The 25,695-nt window shown below is 43.4% G+C and overlaps 1 protein-coding gene across 4 annotated transcripts in view; it reads right to left on the reverse strand.

Annotated features, from left to right (window-relative positions):
* Positions 1-3,395: 3,395 nt before the first annotated feature.
* The window catches only part of LOC129831697 (F-box/LRR-repeat protein 16-like), an 81,259-nt gene continuing 58,959 nt past the window's right edge, over positions 3,396-25,695 (reverse strand). For 2 of the 4 annotated variants that reach the window (XM_055895075.1, XM_055895083.1), the window contains exon 6: positions 5,748-10,898. In XM_055895075.1, the coding sequence (XP_055751050.1) occupies positions 10,521-10,898 (378 nt within the window). In that variant the 3' untranslated portion in view covers positions 5,748-10,520. Of the gene's footprint in view, positions 5,702-5,747; positions 10,899-25,695 lie in introns of those variants that run through there. The other 2 variants (XM_055895092.1, XM_055895100.1) reach the window with 2 other exon arrangements.

Below are 25,695 nucleotides of genomic sequence, written 5' to 3' on the forward strand. Positions count from 1 at the left end.
GACCAGCAGCCACAGCTAAGAGCTAGAATCCCCTAGTGGACCAGCAGCCACAGCTAAGAGCTAGAATCCCCTAGTGGACCAGCAGCCACAGCTAAGAGCTCGAATCCCCTAGTGGACCAGCAGCCACAGCTAAGAGCTAGAATCCCCCTAGTGGACCAGCAGCCACAGCTAAGAGCTAGAATCCCCCTAGTGGACCAGCAGCCACAGGTAAGAGCTAGAATCCCCTAGTAGACCAGCAGCCACAGCTAAGAGCTAGAATCCCCTAGTGGACCAGCAGCCACAGCTAAGAGCTAGAATCCCCTAGTGAACCAGCAGCCACAGCTAAGAGCTAGAATCCCCTAGTGGACCAGCAGCCACAGCTAAGAGCTAGAATCCCCTAGTGGACCAGCAGCGACAGCTAAGAGCTAGAATCCCCTAGTGGACCAGCAGCCACAGCTAAGAGCTACAATCCCCTAGTGGACCAGCAGCCACAGCTAAGAGCTAGAATCCCCTAGTGGACCAGCAGCTACAGCTAAGAGCTAGAATCCCCTAGTGGACCAGCAGCCACAGCTAAGAGCTAGAATCCCCTAGTGGACCAGCAGCCAACGCTAAGAGCTAGAATCCCCTAGTGGACCAGCAGCCACAGCTAAGAGCTAGAATCCCCCTAGTGGACCAGCAGCCACAGCTAAGAGCTAGAATCCCCTAGTGGAGCAGCAGCCACAGCTAAGAGCTAGAATCCCCTAGTGGACCAGCAGCCACAGCTAAGAGCTAGAATCCCCTAGTGGACCAGCAGCCACAGCTAAGAGCTAGAATCCCCTAGTGGACCAGCAGCCACAGTTAAGAGCTAGAATCCCCTAGTGGACCAGCAGCCACAGCTAAGAGCTAGAATCCCCCTAGTGGACCAGCAGCCACAGCTAAGAGCTAGAATCCCCTAGTGGACCAGCAGCCACAGCTAAGAGCTAGAATCCCCCTAGTGGACCAGCAGCCACAGGTAAGAGCTAGAATCCCCTAGTAGACCAGCAGCCACAGCTAAGAGCTAGAATCCCCTAGTGGACCAGCAGCCACAGCTAAGAGCTAGAATCCCCTAGTGGACCAGCAGCCACAGCTAAGAGCTAGAATCCCCTATTGGACCAGCAGCCACAGCTAAGAGCTATAATCCCCTAGTGGACCAGCAGCCACAGCTAAGATAGGGAACAGGTTCTTCAGGTATCTTCAGGTATTGCTCAAAAGCTCCTCTTATCCCTATACTATTCCTATAAATATTCCTTCCTCAAATAGGGCACTTCTTTTGGCGCAAAGTAGTGCACTACATAGGTAATAGGGAGCCATTTCAGATTTGCCCGTAACCTAAATGAGCCGCCATCCACTGACCAGTATCATGACACACCAAACCAACAGGCTCAGCTTTAAACTGGTCTGATTGGCTGAAAGACTGTCTCAACCAATCACAATCCTCAGTCAATAAATAAATAAATAAATAGATAAATACATTATGTACAGCACATCATTGAAGGTGAATAAATCAAAGTGGGACCAGTTGGTTAAAAGCCTGGCCTGTAGTGTTTGTGTGAAGCAGGAAACCAGACAGTCAGGACCCCCCAAGCTCACTACATGAATACTTAAGGTTAGAGGCAGTGAGGCTTTTAAAGGCAATGTTTCCGGGTTCGGGTGATCCCACTCACGGTAAACACTACATATGGCGGCTCAATGGGATAATGCCTTTAAAAGCAGAAATGCCTATAACCTGCTATCGGCTGGGGGGGGGGGGGGGCTGGCCTGTACCTCTATCTCACCCATATCACCCCTGTCACCTTCACCTGAGGGCCAAGTACAAACTGTTACCTTTAGGACTGGAGCTGAAAGAATGTTACAACAGCTGTCTGCCTGGGGGTCTGGCGGTGGGATGCAGTGTGTGTGTGTGTGTGTGTGTGTGTGTGTGTGTGTGTGTGTGTGTGTGTGTGTGTGTGTGTGTGTGTGTGTGTGTGTGTGTTGTGTGTGTACCCAGGCGATACCTAAATATAGCATGAGAAAATTACCCTGTGTGGCGTAAGGAGGTGTAAGCTACGCTGTAAACTGTTACAGTGGAGCTCAACCTGGACGTCATTATGAAACAACTGTTACAGTGGAGCTCAACCTGGACGTCATTATGAAACAACTGTTACAGTGGAGCTCAACCTGGACGTCATTATGAAACAACTGTTACAGTGGAGCTCAACCTGGACGTCATTATGAAACAACTGTTACAGTGGAGCTCAACCTGGACGTCATTATGAAACAACTGTTACAGTGGAGCTCAACCTGGACGTCATTATGAAACAACTGTTACAGTGGAGCTCAACCCGGACGTCATTATGAAACAACTGTTACAGTGGAGCTCAACCCGGACGTCATTATGAAACAACTGTTACAGTGGAGCTCAACCCGGACGTCATTATGAAACAACTGTTACAGTGGAGCTCAACCTGGACGTCATTATGAAACAACTGTTACAGTGGAGCTCAACCTGGACGTCATTATGAAACAACTGTTACAGTGGAGCTCAACCTGGACGTCATTATGAAACAACTGTTACAGTGGAGCTCAACCTGGACGTCATTATGAAACAACTGTTACAGTGGAGCTCAACCTGGACGTCATTATGAAACAACTGTTACAGTGGAGCTCAACCCGGACGTCATTATGAAACAACTGTTACAGTGGAGCTCAACCTGGACGTCATTATGAAACAACTGTTACAGTGGAGCTCAACCTGGACGTCATTATGAAACAACTGTTACAGTGGAGCTCAACCTGGACGTCATTATGAAACAACTGTTACAGTGGAGCTCAACCTGGACGTCATTATGAAACAACTGTTACAGTGGAGCTCAACCTGGACGTCATTATGAAACAACTGTTACAGTGGAGCTCAACCTGGACGTCATTATGAAACAACTGTTACAGTGGAGCTCAACCCGGACGTCATTATGAAACAACTGTTACAGTGGAGCTCAACCTGGACGTCATTATGAAACAACTGTTACAGTGGAGCTCAACCTGGACGTCATTATGAAACAACTGTTACAGTGGAGATCAACCTGGACGTCATTATGAAACAACTGTTACAGTGGAGCTCAACCCGGACGTCATTATGAAACAACTGTTACAGTGGAGCTCAACCTGGACGTCATTATGAAACAACTGTTACAGTGGAGCTCAACCTGGACGTCATTATGAAACAACTGTTACAGTGGAGCTCAACCTGGACGTCATTATGAAACAACTGTTACAGTGGAGCTCAACCTGGACGTCATTATGAAACAACTGTTACAGTGGAGCTCAACCCGGACGTCATTATGAAACAACTGTTACAGTGGAGATCAACCTGGACGTCATTATGAAACAAATCCTCAAAAGGAAGCAAGCTGAGACCCCCCCCCCCCCCCCACGCACACACACACACACGCACGCACGCACACACGCACACACACACACACACAGCAGTAAGGTGTAGAGAGAGGACACACAGCAGTAAGGAGAGCTGGTTCACCAGGTGAAGATCAGAATAGAAATTAGATATTACAGGACTGCAAAACTTGGCCCTTTGACAGAGCCGCCATCTTGAATGAGGACCACAAAGCATGCTGGGTAAAGGGCTCAGTCGTAGTAGTGGTCAGGGTAGACGTTGCTCATATTCACAGATCTAGGATCAGCTTGCTCTACCCACATCCTAACCTTAACCATTAGGGGACTCATATTCACAGATCTAGGATCAGCTTGCTCTACCCACATCCTAACCTTAACCATTAGGGGACTCATATTCACAGATCTAGGATCAGCTTGCTCTACCCACATCCTAACCTTGCCCATTAGGAGAAAGTCAAAATATCTGACCCTGTATCAGTTGTTAACCTGGTCTTAAATCTCTAATATAACAGGAGGCCATCGTTCCCTCCCTCACTGTTGTGGACCGTCCTCAGTCTCACACACATAGTCAGTTTGTGTTGAGTTGATTCAGAGACACAACGACCGTGTATGTGTGTGTGTGTGTGTGTGTGTGTGTGTGTGTGTGTGTGTGTGTGTGTGTGTGTGTGTGTGTGTGTGTGTGTGTGTGTGTGTGTGTGTGTGTGTGTGTGTGTGTGTGTGTGTGTGTGTGTGTGTGTGTGTGTGTGTGTGTGTGTGTGTGTGTATTACTGTAACAGACAGTGTAAACAGAGGTGTTGCCACATAGCATCAAGACGTTGAAGTAAGTCATGATGCTGGCAGGTAAAACCATGGCACAAAGGATTTATATAACGTTCCTCCTCTCCCATCTAACCACTAATATTAAACGGACCACAGAATGGAATGGCAAACGGAATGGTTGGAAAGGCCAAACTTAACCAATCAGCATCAGCTAGTGTATGTAAAGTGGAATAGAGTCTTTGTAGTCTCAGTCTGTCCTGACCCTGACCTCTGCAGGGTCTGATCAGGTGACCTCTGGGTAGAATCCTCAGGGTTGACCCTCCAAAACCCCAATGTTTCCTGGGTAGTGTAGTTGTCCTGGTCCTGTACTGTAAAGCCTCAGACACGTGTCCTCGCTCCACACAGGAATTCATTCTCAGTTGTCCTCAGATTCCCAAAATAATGTTTACAAAAATAAAACAATAGTAGTAGTAATATCAACAACAAAAAGAGAGAGATGAATCGGCATGACAACGAGCGGGTAAAGCGTGCAGCTCTGGCGCGTTATTCTACAGAGGCATTTTTCTTCTTTAGTTCTTTGCTAAGACATGGAGATGGAGGAGAAGGGTCTGACGTCACCCCGTTCTCACACAGAGACACGGAGATGGAGGAGAAGGGTCTGACGTCACCCCATTCTCACACAGAGACATGGAGATGGAGGAGAAGGGTCTGACGTCACCCCATTCTCACACAGACACATGGAGATGGAGGAGAAGGGTCTGACGTCACCCCATTCTCACACAGAGACATGGAGATGGAGGAGAAGGGTCTGACGTCACCCGATTCTCACACAGACACATGGAGATGGAGGAGAAGGGTCTGACGTCACCCCATTCTCACACAGACATGTCACCATGTCACCGCTAAGTCTGGTCGTCTGGTGGAGTTACATGTTTCGTGTGTGTGTACAGTGTGTGTGTGTGTGTACAGTGTGTGTGTGTACAGTGTGTGTGTGTTCAATGATCCTGCGTGGAACGCGTCCCAGACTGATCCCTTTCTCCACTTTGAGTCCATCACAGCCATGTTAAACTGTCATATCTGGTCTGTACAGAACATCCCTCCAATCCGATAAATTCCCTTTTTATTAAAGTTTATCCCTCTACAAAAAATCCCCTCTTTCCTGTAAACGTTCCCTGGTTGATCCTGGCTGGAGCAGAGATCCTGGCTGGAGCAGAGATCCTGGCTGGAGCAGAGATCCTGGCTGGCTCCATCGCACATCGTCATCATTCGTCCTCTGCGTCCGTTGGGCTGAAGTAAGGGAGTGGTCGGTAGTTGGGGTAGGTGGGTAGGGGATTGGTAGGCAGGTCAGTTGGTAGTTGGATAGGGTGGTAGGTTAGAGGGGGGTGTGATGGGGATCCGGGGGGGGGGGGCTACTCGATGACCATGCAGCGTGCCAGGTGTTGTGAGTAGTACTTGAAGAGTTCAGCTGTGGCTCCAGGACAGTTCGTCAACTCCAACTCCTCTAGATCCTGGATCTGGATCAAACCAGATAGACCTGTAGTGGTTAGGAGTGGACAACCTGGGGGGGGGGGGGCAGAGAGATAGAGAGAGAGGTGGAGAGAGGAGCAAGAGAGAGGGGGGGGGGGAGAGAAGGAGAAAAATAGAGGTGGAGAGAGAGGGAGGAGAAAGGGAGGTAGAGAGAGGAGAGAAAGAGAGAGAAAGGAGAAAGAGAGAGATGGGGGAGGGAGGCAGAGAAAGAGTGACAAAGGAGAAAGAGAGAGATGGGGAAGGGAGGTAGCGAGAGGAGAAAGAGAGAGATGGGGGAGGGAGGTAGCGAGAGGAGAAAGAGAGAGATGGGGGAGGGAGGTAGCGAGAGGAGAAAGAGAGATGGGGAGGGAGGTAGAGAGAGGAGAAAGTGAGAGAAGAGGGAGGGAGGTAGAGAGAGGAGAAGAGAGAAGAGGGAGGGAGGTAGAGAGAGAAGAAAGAGAGAAGAGGGAGGGAGGTAGGTAGGTAGAGAGAAGAAGGAGGGAGGTAGAGAGAGGAGAAAGAGAGGGGAGGGAGGTAGAGAGAGGAGAAAGAGCGAGAAGGGGGAGGGAGGTAGAGAGAGGAGAAAGAGAGAGAAGGGGGAGGGAGGTAGAGAGAGGAGAAAGAGAGAAGAGGGAGGGAGGTAGAGAGAGAAGAAAGAGAGAAGAGGGAGGGAGGTAGGTAGAGAGAGGAGAAAGAGAGAGAAGGGGGAGGGAGGTAGAGAGAGAGAAGAAGGAGGGAGGTAGAGAGAGGAGAAAGAGAGGGGAAGGAGGGAGGTAGAGAGGAGAAAGAGAGATGGGGAGGGAGGTAGAGAGAGAAGAAAGAGAGAAGAGGGAGGGAGGTAGAGAGAGGAGAAAGAGAGAAGAGGGAGGGAGGTAGAGAGAGGAGAAAGAGAGAAGAGGGAGGGAGGTAGAGAGAGAAGAAAGAGAGAAGAGGGAGGGAGGTAGAGAGAGGAGGGAGGGAGGTAGAGAGAGGAGAAAGAGAGAAGAGGGAGGGAGGTAGAGAGAGGAGAAAGAGAGCAGGAACACAAGTCAGACTAATATAGTAGATGGTATAGTCTGACTTGTGTTTCTAATATAGTCAATCACTCTATCCTTCTATCTATTATATCCATTCTATCCTATCTATTATATCATTCTATCCTTCTATCTATTATATCATTCTATCCTTCTATCTATTATATCATTCTATCCTTCTATCTATTATATCCATTCTATCATTCTACCCTTCTATCATTCTACCCTTCTATCCTTCTATCTATTCTATCATTCTAAATATTCTATCATTCTAAATATCCTATCATTATATTCATATAGCAATATAAAACATTCCATTCAATCTGAATAAAGAGCTGTCTTAAGATACCAGAGTTGGTCAGCAGGGGGAGGAGTGGTGCAGAGACAGACAGGACAGAGGAGAAACACAGGAAGTCCATGGATCTTAATTGTATGTCCTCTCTCCTTGTCAAACCCTTTTGGATGAGAAGGTACAGAGGGGATGAACCTTCTCATTGAATGGGTTCTGGATGGAGGACGCGGGGAATCAAGGACATGCAATTAAGATTCTCCCCATGGTTGTGTACCAATCATCTCTCCTTCCTTTCAAAATATGCACTTGTTCACTTCCCTTCACTGAGTTGAAAGGAAATGACTGGTATAAGAAATATGGTGGAAACTCCCACTAGCCCATGTCTCCACCAATCCAATGCTTTCAGATTTGTGGGAAGTAGTAAACGGGTGTACAATCCAGGAGAAAGGACATATTATTAGGAAACACCCCCTCTGTGTATGACTGCTTCTCAATAGTCTACAAAATGCTTCCTCTCCTCACACACACATTGTAATGTACTGTAGCCTGTAGTCAGAGATGATTCATTTATTGTAGTCAGAGATGATTCATGAACTGTAGTCAGAAATGATTCATGTACTGTAGTCAGAGATGATTCATGTACTGTAGTCAGAGATGATTCATGTACTGTAGTCAGAGATGATTCATGTACTGTAGTCAGAGATGATTCATGTACTGTAGTCAGAAATGATTCATGTACTGTAGTCAGAGATGATTCATGTACTGTAGTCAGAAATGATTCATGTACTGTAGTCAGAGATGATTCATGTACTGTAGTCAGAAATGATTCATGTACTGTAGTCAGAGATGATTCATGTACTGTAGTCAGAGATGATTCATGTACTGTAGTCAGAGATGATTCATGTACTGTAGTCAGAAATGATTCATGTACTGTAGTCAGAGATGATTCATGTACTGTAGTCAGAGATTATTCATGTACTGTAGTCAGAGATGATTCATGTATTGTAGTCAGAGATGATATACTGAACTCTCTCCTTCTATAGAATACCATATAGATTTACCCAGCCAGGTAGAGGAAGAGAGAGTGTGTGTGTGTGTGTGTGTGTGTGTGTGTGTGTGTGTGTGTGTGTGTGTGTGTGTGTGTGTGTGTGTGTGTGTGTGTGTGTGTGTGTGTGTGTGTGTGTGTGTGTGTGTGTGTGTGTGTGTCTTGGTTCTTTTGAAGTTCCCTCATTATGGATCAGAAGGAGGACATGTCAGCTCCTGTGTCATGGATTATCTCTGTCCCTGTTCAGACTATCTGCCTTTGGAACGGAGGGATAATAGCAGAGAGGAAGAGAGAGGGAACGACTGTGTGACGATGATAAAACCAAAGGCCAGTAGTTCCTATGAGTGTCTTCAGAAAGTATTCAGACCCCTGGACCTTATTCACATTTTGTTACGTTACAGCCTTATTCTAAAATGGATTTGAAAAAAACAACAAAAATAACAGAAATACCTTATTTACATAAGTATACAGCCCCTTTGCTATGAGACTTAAAATTGAGCTCAGGTGCATCCTGTTTCCATTGTTCATCCTTGAGATGTTTCTACAACTTGATTGGAGTCCACCTGTGGTAAATTCAATTGATTGGACATGATTTGGAAAGGCACACACCTGTCTATATTAGATCCCACGGCTGACAGTGCATGTCAGAGCAAAAATCAAGCCATGAGGTCGAAGGAATTGTCCGTAGAACTTGAAGACAGGATTGTGTTGAGGCACAGATCTGGGGAGGGGTAGAATAATAAATTCTGCAGCATTGAAGGTCCCCAAGAACACAATGGCCTCCATCATTCTTAAATGGAAGAAGTTTGGAACCACCAAGACTCTTCCTTGAGCTGGCCGCCCGGCCAAACTGAGCAGTCGGGGGAGAAGGGCCTTGTTCAGGGAGGTGACCAAGAACCCAATGGTCACTCTGACAGAGCTCCAGAGTTCCTCTGTGGAGATGGGAGAACCTTCCAGAAGAACAACCATCTCTGCAGCACTCCACCAATCAGGCCTTTATGGTAGAGTGGCCAGACGGAAGTCACTCCTCAGTAAAAGGCACATGACAGCCCGCTTGGAGTTTGTCAAATGGCACTTAAAGACTCTCAGACCATGAGAAACAAGATTCTCTGGTCTGATGAAACCAAGATTGAACTCTTTGGCCTGAATGCCAAGCTTCACGTCTGGAAGAAACCTGGCACCATCCCTACAGTGAAGCATGGTGGTGGCAGCATCATGCTGTGGGAATGTTTTTCAGTGGCAGGGACTGGGAGACTAGTCAGGATTGAGGGAAAGATGAACGGAGCAAAGTACAGAGAGATCCTTGAAGAGAACCTGCTCTAGAGCTTCCAACAGGACAATGACCCAAGACAACTCGGGAATGGCTTTGGGACAAGTCGCTGAATGTCCTTGAGTGGCCCAGCCAGAGTCCAGACTTGAACCCGATCGAACATCTGTGGAGAGACCTGAAAATAGCGACACTCCCCATCCAACCTGACAGAGCTTGAGAGGATCTGCAGAGAAGAATGGGAGAAACTCCCCAAATACAGGTGTGTCAAGCTTGTAGCGTCATACCCAAGAATACTCTAGACTGTAATCGCTGACAAAGTTACTTCGACAAAGTACTGAGTAAAGGGTCTGAATACTAATGTAAATGTGATATTTGGAAACATTTCTAAAAACCTGTTTTTTGTTTGTCATTATGGAGTATTGTGTGTAGATTGATGAAGTGGAGGGAAAAAACTGTTTAATCCATTTTAGAATAAGGCTGTAAAGTAGCAAAACGTGGAAAAAGTCAAGGGGTCTGAATACTTTCAGAATGCACTGTATATCTACCAGGTAAATACCTGCTACTGTAACAGTATTACAGTAAATGGTGAGTTTCGTGGTAAGTAAGTGCAGGGCCGGGTTACCAACCGGGCACGCAGGGCACATTCCGACTTCCATGGGGCCCCTGGGACACCATGGCAACATGGTGAACACCATGGCAACATGTGTTGAATTTGAACTGCTCATCAGATTACACAGACCCACAAAGAATTCCACAGACCCACAAAGAATTCCACAGACCCACAAAGAATTCCACAGACCCACAAAGAATTCCACAGACCCACAAAGAATTCCACAGACCCACAAAGAATTCCACAGACCCACAAAGAATTCCACAGACCCACAAAGAATTCAACAGACCCACAAAGAATTCAACAGACCCACAAAGAATTCCACAGACCCACAAAGAATTCAATTTTGTTGTTGTTGATAAACTCCCATATCTACTGGGTGAAATACCACAGTGTGTCATCACAGCAGCAAGATGTGTGACCTGTTGCCACAAGAAAAGGGCAACCAGTGAAGAACAAACACCATTGTAAATACAACCCATATTTATTTATTTTCTCTTTTGTACTTTAACACATCGCTACAACACTGTATATAGACATGATATGACATTTAAAATGTCTTTATTCTTTTGGAACTTCTGTGAGTGTAATATTTACTGTTCATTTTTTATTGTTTATTTCACTTTTGTTTATTAACTTTTTCACTTGCTTTGGCAATGTAAACATATATTTCCCATGACAATAAAGCCCCTTGAATTGAATTGAGAATGAGAGACAGAGAGACATAGAGAGAGAAAAGGGAAGCAGAGAGACATAGAGAGAGTGAGACAGAGAGAGAGACAGACAGAGAGAGAGTGAGACAGAGAGAGAGACAGACAGAGAGAGAGAGAGAGAAGGGAAGCAGAGAGAGTGAGAGAGATTGAGTGAATACCTGCGAGAGAGAGAGACAGAGAGACATAGAGAGAGCGAGCGAGAGAGAGAGAGAGACAGACAGAGAGAGAGATTGAGTGAATACCTGCGAGAGAGAGAAGACGCAGACTCCTCATACCAAACAGGTGCTGTAGCCCAAAGTCCTGCACCTATACACACACACACACACACACACACACACACACACACACACGCACACACACGCACGCACACACAAACCGAGTAATCATTAATAATAAGAAAACATAAATTAAAACTAAGCAGGTCTTATTAGATAGACAGCAGCAGGACTGGTCTGATAGTCTGAGCAGGTCTAACTCATTAGACACATGCTTGTCCACAGGAGTGTGTAGGGTGTAGGGTCTAGGGCGTAGTATATTAGTATAAAGGGTGTAGTGTCTAGGGTGTAGTGTATTAGGATAAAGGGTGTAGGGTCTAGGGTGTAGTGTATTAGTATAAAGGGTCTAGGGTGTAGTGTATTAGTATAAAGGGTGTAGTGTATTAGTATAAAGGGTGTAGTGTATTAGTATAAAGGGTGTAGTGTATTAGTATAAAGGGTGTAGTGTATTATTATAAAGGGTGTAGGGTCTAGGGTGTAGTGTATTAGTATAAAGGGTGTAGTGTATTATTATAAAGGGTGTAGTGTATTAGTATAAAGGGTGTAGTGTATTAGTATAAAGGGTGTAGTGTATTAGTATAAAGGGTGTAGTGTATTAGTATAAAGGGTGTAGTGTATTAGTATAAAGGGTGTAGTGTATTATTATAAAGGGTGTAGTGTATTATTATAAAGGGTGTAGTGTATTAGTATAAAGGGTGTAGTGTATTAGTATAAAGGGTGTAGGGTGTAGTGTATTAGTATAAAGGGTGTAGTGTATTATTATAAAGGGTGTAGGGTCTAGGGTGTAGTGTATTATTATAAAGGGTGTAGTGTATTATTATAAAGGGTGTAGTGTATTAGTATAAAGGGTGTAGTGTATTAGTATAAAGGGTGTAGGGTGTAGTGTATTAGTATAAAGGGTGTAGTGTATTAGTATAAAGGGTGTAGTGTATTAGTATAAAGGGTGTAGTGTATTAGTATAAAGGGTGTAGTGTCTAGGGTGTAGTGTATTAGTATAAAGGGTGTAGTGTATTAGTATAAAGGGTGTAGGGTGTAGTGTATTAGTATAAAGGGTGTAGTGTATTAGTATAAAGGGTGTAGTGTATTAGTATAAAGGGTGTAGTGTATTATTATAAAGGGTGTAGGGTGTAGTGTATTAGTATAAAGGGTGTAGTGTATTAGTATAAAGGGTGTAGGGTGTAGTGTATTAGTATAAAGGGTGTAGTGTATTAGTATAAAGGGTGTAGTGTCTAGGGTGTAGTGTATTAGTATAAAGGGTGTAGTGTATTAGTATAAAGGGTGTAGTGTCTAGGGTGTAGTGTATTAGTATAAAGGGTGTAGTGTATTAGTATAAAGGGTCTAGGGTGTAGTGTATTAGTATAAAGGGTGTAGTGTGTAGTGTATTAGTATAAAGGGTGTAGTGTATTAGTATAAAGGGTGTAGGGTGTAGTGTATTAGTATAAAGGGTGTAGTGTATTAGTATAAAGGGTGTAGGGTCTAGGGTGTAGTGTATTAGTATAAAGGGTGTAGTGTATTAGTATAAAGGGTGTAGTGTATTATTATAAAGGGTGTAGTGTATTAGTATAAAGGGTGTAGTGTATTAGTATAAAGGGTGTAGTGTATTAGTATAAAGGGTGTAGGGTGTAGTGTATTAGTATAAAGGGTGTAGGGTCTAGGGTGTAGTGTATTATTATAAAGGGTGTAGGGTCTAGGGTGTAGTGTATTATTATAAAGGGTGTAGTGTATTATTATAAAGGGTGTAGTGTATTATTATAAAGGGTGTAGTGTATTAGTATAAAGGGTGTAGTGTATTAGTATAAAGGGTGTAGTGTATTAGTATAAAGGGTGTAGTGTATTAGTATAAAGGGTGTAGGGTGTAGTGTATTAGTATAAAGGGTGTAGTGTATTAGTATAAAGGGTGTAGTGTATTAGTATAAAGGGTGTAGTGTATTATTATAAAGGGTGTAGGGTGTAGTGTATTAGTATAAAGGGTGTAGTGTATTAGTATAAAGGGTGTAGTGTATTAGTATAAAGGGTGTAGTGTCTAGGGTGTAGTGTATTAGTATAAAGGGTGTAGTGTATTAGTATAAAGGGTGTAGTGTCTAGGGTATAGTGTATTAGTATAAAGGGTCTAGGGTGTAGTGTATTAGTATAAAGGGTGTAGTGTGTAGTGTATTAGTATAAAGGGTGTAGTGTATTAGTATAAAGGGTGTAGGGTGTAGTGTATTAGTATAAAGGGTGTAGTGTATTAGTATAAAGGGTGTAGGGTCTAGGGTGTAGTGTATTAGTATAAAGGGTGTAGTGTATTAGTATAAAGGGTGTAGTGTATTATTATAAAGGGTGTAGGGTCTAGGGTGTAGTGTATTATTATAAAGGGTGTAGTGTATTATTATAAAGGGTGTAGTGTATTAGTATAAAGGGTGTAGTGTATTATTATAAAGGGTGTAGGGTCTAGGGTGTAGTGTATTAGTATAAAGGGTGTAGTGTATTAGTATAAAGGGTGTAGTGTATTATTATAAAGGGTGTAGGGTCTAGGGTGTAGTGTATTATTATAAAGGGTGTAGTGTATTATTATAAAGGGTGTAGTGTATTAGTATAAAGGGTGTAGTGTATTAGTATAAAGGGTGTAGGGTCTAGGGTGTAGTGTATTATTATAAAGGGTGTAGTGTATTATTATAAAGGGTGTAGTGTATTAGTATAAAGGGTGTAGGGTGTAGTGTATTAGTATAAAGGGTGTAGTGTATTAGTATAAAGGGTGTAGTGTCTAGGGTGTAGTGTATTAGTATAAAGGGTGTAGGGTCTAGGGTGTAGTGTATTAGTATAAAGGGTGTAGGGTCTAGGGTGTAGTATATTAGGATAAAGGGTGTAGGGTCTAGGGTGTAGTGTATTAGTATAAAGGGTGTAGGGTCTAGGGTGTAGTGTATTATTATAAAGGGTGTAGGGTCTAGGGTGTAGTATATTAGGATAAAGGGTGTAGGGTCTAGGGTGTAGTGTATTAGTATAAAGGGTGTAGGGTCTAGGGTGTAGTGTATTATTATAAAGGGTGTAGGGTCTAGGGTGTAGTATATTAGGATAAAGGGTGTAGGGTCTAGGGTGTAGTGTATTAGTGTAAAGGGTGTAGGGTCTAGGGTGTAGTGTATTAGGATAAAGGGTGTAGGGTCTAGGGTGTAGTATATTAGGATAAAGGGTGTAGTGTCTAGGGTGTAGTGTATTAGTATAAAGGGTGTAGTGTCTAGGGTGTAGTGTATTAGTATAAAGGGTGTAGGGTCTAGGGTGTAGTGTATTATTATAAAGGGTGTAGGGTGTAGTGTATTAGTATAAAGGGTGTAGGGTCTAGGGTGTAGTGTATTAGTATAAAGGGTGTAGTGTCTAGGGTGTAGTGTATTAGTATAAAGGGTGTAGGGTCTAGGGTGTAGTGTATTAGTGTAAAGGGTGTAGGGTCTAGGGTGTAGTGTATTAGGATAAAGGGTGTAGGGTCTAGGGTGTAGTGTATTAGTGTAAAGGGTGTAGGGTCTAGGGTGTAGTGTATTAGGATAAAGGGTGTAGTGTCTAGGGTGTAGTGTATTAGTATAAAGGGTGTAGTGTATTATTATAAAGGGTGTAGTGTCTAGGGTGTAGTATATTAGGATAAAGGGTGTAGGGTGTAGTGTATTAGTATAAAGGGTGTAGGGTCTAGGGTGTAGTGTATTAGGATAAAGGGTGTAGGGTCTAGGGTGTAGTGTATTATTATAAAGGGTGTAGGGTCTAGGGTGTAGTATATTAGGATAAAGGGTGTAGGGTCTAGGGTGTAGTGTATTAGTATAAAGGGTGTAGGGTCTAGGGTGTAGTGTATTATTATAAAGGGTGTAGGGTCTAGGGTGTAGTATATTAGGATAAAGGGTGTAGGGTCTAGGGTGTAGTGTATTAGTGTAAAGGGTGTAGGGTCTAGGGTGTAGTGTATTAGGATAAAGGGTGTAGGGTGTATGGTCTAGGGTGTAGTGTATTAGTATAAAGGGTGTAGTGTATTAGTATAAAGGGTGTAGTGTATTAGTATAAAGGGTGTAGTGTATTAGTATAAAGGGTGTAGTGTCTAGGGTGTAGTGTATTAGTATAAAGGGTGTAGTGTATTATTATAAAGGGTGTAGTGTATTAGTATAAAGGGTGTAGTGTATTATTATAAAGGGTGTAGTGTATTAGTATAAAGGGTGTAGTGTATTAGTATAAAGGGTGTAGTGTATTATTATAAAGGGTGTAGTGTATTAGTATAAAGGGTGTAGTGTATTAGTATAAAGGGTGTAGTGTATTATTATAAAGGGTGTAGTGTCTAGGGTGTAGTATATTAGTATAAAGGGTGTAGTGTATTATTATAAAGGGTGTAGTGTATTAGTATAAAGGGTGTAGTGTCTAGGGTGTAGTGTATTAGTATAAAGGGTGTAGTGTATTATTATAAAGGGTGTAGTGTATTATTATAAAGGGTGTAGTGTATTATTATAAAGGGTGTAGTGTATTATTATAAAGGGTGTAGTGTCTAGGGTGTAGTGTATTAGTATAAAGGGTGTAGGGTATTAGTATAAAGGGTGTAGTGTCTAGGGTGTAGTGTATTAGTATAAAGGGTGTAGTGTATTAGTATAAAGGGTGTAGTGTCTAGGGTGTAGTGTATTAGTATAAAGGGTGTAGGGTATTAGTATAAAGGGTGTAGTGTCTAGGGTGTAGTGTATTAGTATAAAGGGTGTAGGGTGTAGTGTATTAGTATAAAGGGTGTAGTGTATTAGTATAAAGGGTGTAGTGTATTAGGATAAAGGGTGTAGTGTCTAGGGTGTAGTGTATTAGGATAAAGGGTGTAGTGTCTAGGGTGTAGTGTATTAGGATAAAGGGTGTAGTGTCTAGGGTGTAGTGTATTAGTATAAAGGGTGTAGTGTCTAGGGTGTAGTGTATTAGTATAAAGGGTGTAGGGTGTAGTGTATTAGTATAAAGGGTGTAGGGTGTAGTGTATTAGTATAAAGGGTCTAGGGTGTAGTGTATTAGTATAAAGGGTGTAGGGTCTAGGGTGTAGTATATTAGTATAAAGGGTGTAGGGTCTAGGGTGTAGTATATTAGTATAAAGGGTGTAGGGTGTAGTGTATTATTATAAAGGGTGTAGGGTCTAGGGTGTAGTGTATTAGTATAAAGGGTGTAGTGTATTAGTATAAAGGGTGTAGGGTCTAGGGTGTAGTGTATTAGTATAAAGGGTGTAGTGTATTAGTATAAAGGGTGTAGTGTATTAGTATAAAGGGTGTAGTGTATTAGTATAAAGGGTGTAGGGTCTAGGGTGTAGTGTATTAGTATAAAGGGTGTAGTGTATTAGTATAAAGGGTGTAGTGTATTAGTATAAAGGGTGTAGTGTATTATTATAAAGGGTGTATGGTCTAGGGTGTAGTGTATTAGTATAAAGGGTGTAGTGTATTAGTATAAAGGGTGTAGTGTATTATTATAAAGGGTGTAGTGTATTAGTATAAAGGGTGTAGTGTATTAGTATAAAGGGTGTAGTGTATTAGTATAAAGGGTGTAGTGTATTAGTATAAAGGGTGTAGGGTCTAGGGTGTAGTGTATTAGTATAAAGGGTGTAGTGTATTAGTATAAAGGGTGTAGTGTATTAGTATAAAGGGTGTAGTGTATTAGTATAAAGGGTGTAGTGTATTAGTATAAAGGGTGTAGGGTCTAGGGTGTAGTGTATTAGTATAAAGGGTGTATGGTCTAGGGTGTAGTGTATTATTATAAAGGGTGTAGTGTATTAGTATAAAGGGTGTAGTGTATTAGTATAAAGGGTGTAGTGTATTAGTATAAAGGGTGTAGTGTATTAGTATAAAGGGTGTAGGGTGTAGGGTGTAGTGTATTAGTATAAAGGGTGTAGGGTCTAGGGTGTAGTGTATTATTATAAAGGGTGTAGGGTCTAGGGTGTAGTGTATTAGTATAAAGGGTGTAGTGTCTAGGGTGTAGTGTATTAGTATAAAGGGTGTAGGGTCTAGGGTGTAGTGTATTAGGATAAAGGGTGTAGTGTCTAGGGTGTAGTGTATTATTATAAAGGGTGTAGGGTCTAGGGTGTAGTGTATTAGTATAAAGGGTGTAGGGTCTAGGGTGTAGTGTATTATTATAAAGGGTGTAGGGTCTAGGGTGTAGTGTATTAGTATAAAGGGTGTAGTGTATTAGTATAAAGGGTGTAGTGTCTAGGGTGTAGTGTATTAGTATAAAGGGTCTAGGGTGTAGTGTATTAGTATAAAGGGTGTAGTGTATTAGTATAAAGGGTGTAGGGTCTAGGGTGTAGTATATTAGTATAAAGGGTCTAGGGTGTAGTGTATTAGTATAAAGGGTCTAGGGTGTAGTGTATTAGTATAAAGGGTGTAGTGTATTAGGATAAAGGGTGTAGTGTCTAGGGTGTAGTGTATTATTATAAAGGGTGTAGTGTCTAGGGTGTAGTGTATTATTATAAAGGGTGTAGTGTATTATTATAAAGGGTGTAGGGTGTAGTGTATTAGTATAAAGGGTGTAGTGTATTAGTATAAAGGGTGTAGTGTCTAGGGTGTAGTGTATTAGTATAAAGGGTGTAGTGTATTAGTATAAAGGGTGTAGTGTCTAGGGTGTAGTGTATTAGTATAAAGGGTGTAGTGTCTAGGGTATAGTGTATTAGTATAAAGGGTGTAGTGTATTAGTATAAAGGGTCTAGGGTGTAGTGTATTAGTATAAAGGGTGTAGGGTCTAGGGTGTAGTGTATTAGTATAAAGGGTCTAGGGTGTAGTGTATTATTATAAAGGGTGTAGGGTCTAGGGTGTAGTGTATTAGTATAAAGGGTGTAGTGTATTAGTATAAAGGGTCTAGGGTGTAGTGTATTAGTATAAAGGGTGTAGTGTCTAGGGTATAGTGTATTAGTATAAAGGGTCTAGGGTGTAGTGTATTAGTATAAAGGGTGTAGGGTGTAGTGTATTAGTATAAAGGGTGTAGTGTCTAGGGTATAGTGTATTAGTATAAAGGGTCTAGGGTGTAGTGTATTATTATAAAGGGTGTAGGGTCTAGGGTGTAGTGTATTATTATAAAGGGTGTAGGGTCTAGGGTGTAGTGTATTAGTATAAAGGGTGTAGTGTATTAGTATAAAGGGTCTAGGGTGTAGTGTATTAGTATAAAGGGTGTAGGGTCTAGGGTGTAGTGTATTAGTATAAAGGGTGTAGTGTATTATTATAAAGGGTGTAGTGTATTAGTATAAAGGGTGTAGTGTATTAGTATAAAGGGTGTAGTGTATTAGTATAAAGGGTGTAGTGTATTATTATAAAGGGTGTAGTGTATTAGTATAAAGGGTGTAGTGTATTATTATAAAGGGTGTAGTGTATTAGTATAAAGGGTGTAGTGTATTAGTATAAAGGGTGTAGTGTATTATTATAAAGGGTGTAGTGTATTAGTATAAAGGGTGTAGTGTATTAGTATAAAGGGTGTAGTGTATTAGTATAAAGGGTGTAGTGTATTAGTATAAAGGGTGTAGTGTATTAGTATAAAGGGTGTAGTGTATTATTATAAAGGGTGTAGTGTATTATTATAAAGGGTGTAGTGTATTAGTATAAAGGGTGTAGTGTCTAGGGTGTAGTGTATTATTATAAAGGGTGTAGTGTATTATTATAAAGGGTGTAGTGTATTATTATAAAGGGTGTAGTGTATTAGTATAAAGGGTGTAGTGTCTAGGGTGTAGTGTATTATTATAAAGGGTGTAGTGTATTATTATAAAGGGTGTAGTGTATTAGTATAAAGGGTGTAGTGTCTAGGGTGTAGTGTATTATTATAAAGGGTGTAGTGTATTATTATAAAGGGTGTAGTGTATTAGTATAAAGGGTGTAGTGTATTAGTATAAAGGGTGTAGTGTCTAGGGTGTAGTATATTAGTATAACGGGTGTAGGGTGTAGTGTATTAGTATAAAGGGTGTAGGGTGTAGTGTATTAGTATAAAGGGTGTAGTGTATTAGTATAAAGGGTGTAGTGTATTAGTATAAAGGGTGTAGGGTCTAGGGTGTAGTGTATTAGTATAAAGGGTGTAGTGTCTAGGGTGTAGTGTATTAGTATAAAGGGTGTAGTGTATTAGTATAAAGGGTGTAGTGTATTAGTATAAAGGGTGTAGGGTCTAGGGTGTAGTGTATTAGTATAAAGGGTGTAGGGTCTAGGGTGTAGTGTATTATTATAAAGGGTGTAGGGTGTAGTGTATTAGTATAAAGGGTGTAGTGTCTAGGGTGTAGTGTATTAGTATAAAGGGTGTAGTGTCTAGGGTGTAGTGTATTAGTATAAAGGGTGTAGTGTCTAGGGTGTAGTATATTAGTATAAAGGGTCTAGGGTGTAGTGTATTAGTATAAAGGGTCTAGGGTGTAGTGTATTAGTATAAAGGGTGTAGTGTCTAGGGTGTAGTGTATTAGTATAAAGGGTGTAGTGTATTAGTATAAAGGGTGTAGTGTATTAGTATAAAGGGTGTAGGGTCTAGGGTGTAGTGTATTAGTATAAAGGGTGTAGGGTCTAGGGTGTAGTGTATTATTATAAAGGGTGTAGGGTCTAGGGTGTAGTGTATTAGTATAAAGGGTCTAGGGTGTAGTGTATTAGTATAAAGGGTGTAGTGTCTAGGGTGTAGTGTATTAGTATAAAGGGTGTAGTGTATTAGTATAAAGGGTGTAGTGTATTATTATAAAGGGTGTAGTGTCTAGGGTGTAGTATATTAGTATAAAGGGTGTAGTGTATTAGTATAAAGGGTGTAGTGTATTAGTATAAAGGGTGTAGTGTCTAGGGTATAGTGTATTAGTATAAAGGGTCTAGGGTGTAGTGTATTATTATAAAGGGTGTAGGGTCTAGGGTGTAGTGTATTATTATAAAGGGTGTAGGGTCTAGGGTGTAGTGTATTATTATAAAGGGTGTAGGGTCTAGGGTGTAGTGTATTAGTATAAAGGGTGTAGGGTCTAGGGTGTAGTGTATTAGTATAAAGGGTGTAGGGTCTAGGGTGTAGTGTATTATTATAAAGGGTGTAGGGTCTAGGGTGTAGTGTATTATTATAAAGGGTGTAGTGTCTAGGGTGTAGTATATTAGTATAAAGGGTGTAGGGTCTAGGGTGTAGTGTATTATTATAAAGGGTGTAGTGTATTAGTATAAAGGGTGTAGTGTCTAGGGTATAGTGTATTAGTATAAAGGGTGTAGTGTATTAGTATAAAGGGTGTAGTGTCTAGGGTGTAGTATATTAGTATAAAGGGTGTAGGGTCTAGGGTGTAGTGTATTATTATAAAGGGTGTAGTGTATTAGTATAAAGGGTGTAGGGTCTAGGGTGTAGTGTATTATTATAAAGGGTGTAGTGTATTAGTATAAAGGGTGTAGGGTCTAGGGTGTAGTGTATTATTATAAAGGGTGTAGTGTATTAGTATAAAGGGTGTAGTGTATTAGTATAAAGGGTGTAGTGTATTATTATAAAGGGTGTAGTGTCTAGGGTGTAGTGTATTAGTATAAAGGGTGTAGTGTATTAGTATAAAGGGTGTAGTGTATTAGTATAAAGGGTGTAGTGTATTATTATAAAGGGTGTAGTGTATTAGTATAAAGGGTGTAGGGTGTAGTGTATTAGTATAAAGGGTGTAGTGTATTATTATAAAGGGTGTAGTGTATTAGTATAAAGGGTGTAGTGTATTAGTATAAAGGGTGTAGTGTATTATTATAAAGGGTGTAGGGTCTAGGGTGTAGTGTATTAGTATAAAGGGTCTAGGGTGTAGTGTATTAGTATAAAGGGTGTAGGGTCTAGGGTGTAGTATATTATTATAAAGGGTGTAGGGTGTAGTGTATTAGTATAAAGGGTGTAGGGTCTAGGGTGTAGTGTATTAGTATAAAGGGTGTAGTGTCTAGGGTGTAGTATATTAGTATAAAGGGTGTATGGTCTAGGGTGTAGTGTATTATTATAAAGGGTGTAGTGTATTAGTATAAAGGGTGTAGTGTATTATTATAAAGGGTGTAGTGTATTAGTATAAAGGGTGTAGTGTATTAGTATAAAGGGTGTAGTGTATTATTATAAAGGGTGTAGTGTATTATTATAAAGGGTGTAGTGTATTAGTATAAAGGGTGTAGTGTATTAGTATAAAGGGTGTAGGGTGTAGTGTATTAGTATAAAGGGTGGAGTGTATTATTATAAAGGGTGTAGTGTATTAGTATAAAGGGTGTAGTGTATTAGTATAAAGGGTGTAGGGTCTAGGGTGTAGTGTATTATTATAAAGGGTGTAGTGTATTAGTATAAAGGGTGTAGTGTATTAGTATAAAGGGTGTAGTGTATTAGTATAAAGGGTGTAGTGTATTAGTATAAAGGGTGTAGGGTCTAGGGTGTAGTGTATTAGTATAAAGGGTGTATGGTCTAGGGTGTAGTGTATTATTATAAAGGGTGTAGTGTATTAGTATAAAGGGTGTAGTGTATTAGTATAAAGGGTGTAGTGTATTAGTATAAAGGGTGTAGTGTATTAGTATAAAGGGTGTAGTGTATTAGTATAAAGGGTGTAGGGTCTAGGGTGTAGTATATTAGTATAACGGGTCTAGGGTGTAGTGTATTAGTATAAAGGGTCTAGGGTGTAGTGTATTAGTATAAAGGGTGTAGTGTATTATTATAAAGGGTGTAGTGTATTAGTATAAAGGGTGTAGTGTATTAGTATAAAGGGTGTAGTGTATTAGTATAAAGGGTGTAGGGTCTAGGGTGTAGTATATTAGTATAACGGGTCTAGGGTGTAGTATATTATTATAAAGGGTGTATGGTCTAGGGTGTAGTATATTAGTATAAAGGGTGTATGGTCTAGGGTGTAGTGTATTAGTATAAAGGGTGTAGGGTGTAGTGTATTAGTATAAAGGGTGTAGTGTATTATTATAAAGGGTGTAGTGTATTAGTATAAAGGGTGTAGGGTCTAGGGTGTAGTATATTAGTATAACGGGTCTAGGGTGTAGTATATTATTATAAAGGGTGTAGGGTCTAGGGTGTAGTGTATTAGGATAAAGGGTGTATGGTCTAGGGTGTAGTGTATTATTATAAAGGGTGTAGGGTCTAGGGTGTAGTGTATTAGTATAAAGGGTGTAGGGTCTAGGGTGTAGTATATTATTATAAAGGGTGTAGGGTCTAGGGTGTAGTGTATTATTATAAAGGGTGTAGGGTCTAGGGCAGTTCCCCAACATAACAAAAACCTTTTCATTTAATGTTTTATTGTTTGACATAAAAGACTGTAAAAACACCAGCAAAGCATCTCCAATTGATTTTAATTTAGTAAATCAACTTATTCCCAGTGTATTAGGAACAGTTTATTAGGTACACCTCCCACGAAAATGGTTCGCTCCTACAGACAGTGAGTCACGTGGTCGTGGCTATGTGAAGCAGGCAGACAGGCATCAAGGCATTCAGTTACTGTTTGATTGGACTCAATTTGATAATGGCCTAAAACGTGTGATTTAAGCGATTTCGAACGCGGTACGATCGTCGGTTCCAGTATCTCAGAAACATCCGGCTTCCTGGGATTTTCACGCACGACAGTGTCCCGGGTTTACCGAGAATGGTGCAACAAAAAGCAAAACAAACTGTCAGCGGCAGTCCTTTGGGCGAGAACAGCCAGTCAGCAGCAGTCCTTTGGGCGAGAACAGCCAGTCAGCAGCAGTCCTTTGGGCGAGAACAGCCAGTCAGCAGCAGTCCTTTGGGCGAGAACAGCCAGTCAGCGGCAGTCCTTTGGGCGAGAACAGCCAGTCAGCGGCAGTCCTTTGGGCGAGAACAGCCAGTCAGCGGCAGTCCTTTGGGCGAAAACAGCCAGTCAGCAGCAGTCCTTTGGGCGAGAACAGCCAGTCAGCAGCAGTCCTTTGGGCGAAAACAGCCAGTCAGCAGCAGTCCTTTGGGCGAAAACAGCCAGTCAGCAGCAGTCCTTTGGGCGAGAACAGCCAGTCAGCAGCAGTCCTTTGGGCGAGAACAGCCAGTCAGCAGCAGTCCTTTGGGCGAGAACAGCCAGTCAGCAGCAGTCCTTTGGGCGAGAACAGCCAGTCAGCAGCAGTCCTTTGGGCGAGAACAGCCAGTCAGCAGCAGTCCTTTGGGCGAGAACAGCCAGTCAGCAGCAGTCCTTTGGGCGAGAACAGCCAGTCAGCAGCAGTCCTTTGGGCGAGAACAGCCAGTCAGCAGCAGTCCTTTGGGCGAGAACAGCCAGTCAGCAGCAGTCCTTTGGGCGAGAACAGCCAGTCAGCAGCAGTCCTTTGGGCGAGAACAGCCAGTCAGTGGCAGTCCTTTGGGCGAGAACAGCCAGTCAGCGGCAGTCCTTTGGGCGAAAACAGCCAGTCAGCAGCAGTCCTTTGGGCGAGAACAGCCAGTCAGCAGCAGTCCTTTGGGCGAGAACAGCCAGTCAGCAGCAGTCCTTTGGGCGAGAACAGCCAGTCAGCAGCAGTCCTTTGGGCGAGAACAGCCAGTCAGCAGCAGTCCTTTGGGCGAGAACAGCCAGTCAGCAGCAGTCCTTTGGGCGAGAACAGCCAGTCAGCAGCAGTCCTTTGGGCGAGAACAGCCAGTCAGCAGCAGTCCTTTGGGCGAGAACAGCCAGTCAGCAGCAGTCCTTTGGGCGAGAACAGCCAGTCAGCAGCAGTCCTTTGGGCGAGAACAGCCAGTCAGTGGCAGTCCTTTGGGCGAGAACAGCCAGTCAGCAGCAGTCCTTTGGGCGAGAACAGCCAGTCAGCAGCAGTCCTTTGGGCGAGAACAGCCAGTCAGCAGCAGTCCTTTGGGCGAGAACAGCCAGTCAGCGGCAGTCCTTTGGGCGAGAACAGCCAGTCAGCGGCAGTCCTTTGGGCGAGAACAGCCAGTCATCAGCAGTCCTTTGGGCGAGAACAGCCAGTCAGCAGCAGTCCTTTGGGCGAGAACAGCCAGTCAGCGGCAGTCCTTTGGGCGAGAACAGCCAGTCAGCGGCAGTCCTTTGGGCGAGAACAGCCAGTCAGCAGCAGTCCTTTGGGCGAGAACAGCCAGTCAGCGGCAGTCCTTTGGGCGAGAACAGCCAGTCAGCGGCAGTCCTTTGGGCGAGAACAGCCAGTCATCAGCAGTCCTTTGGGCGAGAACAGCCAGTCAGCAGCAGTCCTTTGGGCGAAAACAGCCAGTCAGCGGCAGTCCTTTGGGCGAGAACAGCCAGTCATCAGCAGTCCTTTGGGCGAGAACAGCCAGTCAGCAGCAGTCCTTTGGGCGAGAACAGCCAGTCAGCGGCAGTCCTTTGGGCGAAAACAGCCAGTCAGCGGCAGTCCTTTGGGCGAGAACAGCCAGTCAGCAGCAGTCCTTTGGGCGAAAACAGCCAGTCAGCAGCAGTCCTTTGGGCGAAAACAGCCAGTCAGCGGCAGTCCTTTGGGCGAGAACAGCCAGTCATCAGCAGTCCTTTGGGCGAGAACAGCCAGTCAGCAGCAGTCCTTTGGGCGAGAACAGCCAGTCAGCGGCAGTCCTTTGGGCGAAAACAGCCAGTCAGCGGCAGTCCTTTGGGAGAAAACAGCCAGTCAGCAGCAGTCCTTTGGGAGAAAACAGCCAGTCAGCAGCAGTCCTTTGGGAGAAAACAGCCAGTCAGCAGCAGTCCTTTGGGAGAAAACAGCCAGTCAGCAGCAGTCCTTTGGGAGAAAACAGCCAGTCAGCGGCAGTCCTTTGGGAGAAAACAGCCAGTCAGCAGCAGTCCTTTGGGAGAAAACAGCCAGTCAGCAGCAGTCCTTTGGGAGAAAACAGCCAGTCAGCGGCAGTCCTTTGGGAGAAAACAGCCAGTCAGCGGCAGTCCTTTGGGAGAAAACAGCCAGTCAGCGGCAGTCCTTTGGGAGAAAACAGCCAGTCAGCGGCAGTCCTTTGGGAGAAAACAGCCAGTCAGCGGCAGTCCTTTGGGAGAAAACAGCCAGTCAGCGGCAGTCCTTTGGGAGAAAACAGCCAGTCAGCGGCAGTCCTTTGGGCGAAAACAGCCAGTCAGCAGCAGTCCTTTGGGCGAAAACAGCCAGTCAGCAGCAGTCCTTTGGGCGAGAACAGCCAGTCAGCAGCAGTCCTTTGGGCGAAAACAGCCAGTCAGCAGCAGTCCTTTGGGCGAGAACAGCCAGTCAGCAGCAGTCCTTTGGGCGAGAACAGCCAGTCAGCAGCAGTCCTTTGGGCGAGAACAGCCAGTCAGCAGCAGTCCTTTGGGAGAAAACAGCCAGTCAGCGGCAGTCCTTTGGGCGAGAACAGCCAGTCAGCAGCAGTCCTTTGGGCGAGAACAGCCAGTCAGCGGCAGTCCTTTGGGCGAAAACAGCCAGTCAGCGGCAGTCCTTTGGGCGAGAACAGCCAGTCAGCAGCAGTCCTTTGGGCGAAAACAGCCAGTCAGCAGCAGTCCTTTGGGCGAAAACAGCCAGTCAGCGGCAGTCCTTTGGGCGAGAACAGCCAGTCATCAGCAGTCCTTTGGGCGAGAACAGCCAGTCAGCAGCAGTCCTTTGGGCGAGAACAGCCAGTCAGCGGCAGTCCTTTGGGCGAAAACAGCCAGTCAGCGGCAGTCCTTTGGGAGAAAACAGCCAGTCAGCAGCAGTCCTTTGGGAGAAAACAGCCAGTCAGCAGCAGTCCTTTGGGAGAAAACAGCCAGTCAGCAGCAGTCCTTTGGGAGAAAACAGCCAGTCAGCAGCAGTCCTTTGGGAGAAAACAGCCAGTCAGCGGCAGTCCTTTGGGAGAAAACAGCCAGTCAGCAGCAGTCCTTTGGGAGAAAACAGCCAGTCAGCAGCAGTCCTTTGGGAGAAAACAGCCAGTCAGCGGCAGTCCTTTGGGAGAAAACAGCCAGTCAGCGGCAGTCCTTTGGGAGAAAACAGCCAGTCAGCGGCAGTCCTTTGGGAGAAAACAGCCAGTCAGCGGCAGTCCTTTGGGAGAAAACA

Source organism: Salvelinus fontinalis, chromosome 2 (assembly GCF_029448725.1).
Source record: "Salvelinus fontinalis isolate EN_2023a chromosome 2, ASM2944872v1, whole genome shotgun sequence".
NCBI classification, from domain to species: Eukaryota; Metazoa; Chordata; class Actinopteri; order Salmoniformes; family Salmonidae; genus Salvelinus; species Salvelinus fontinalis.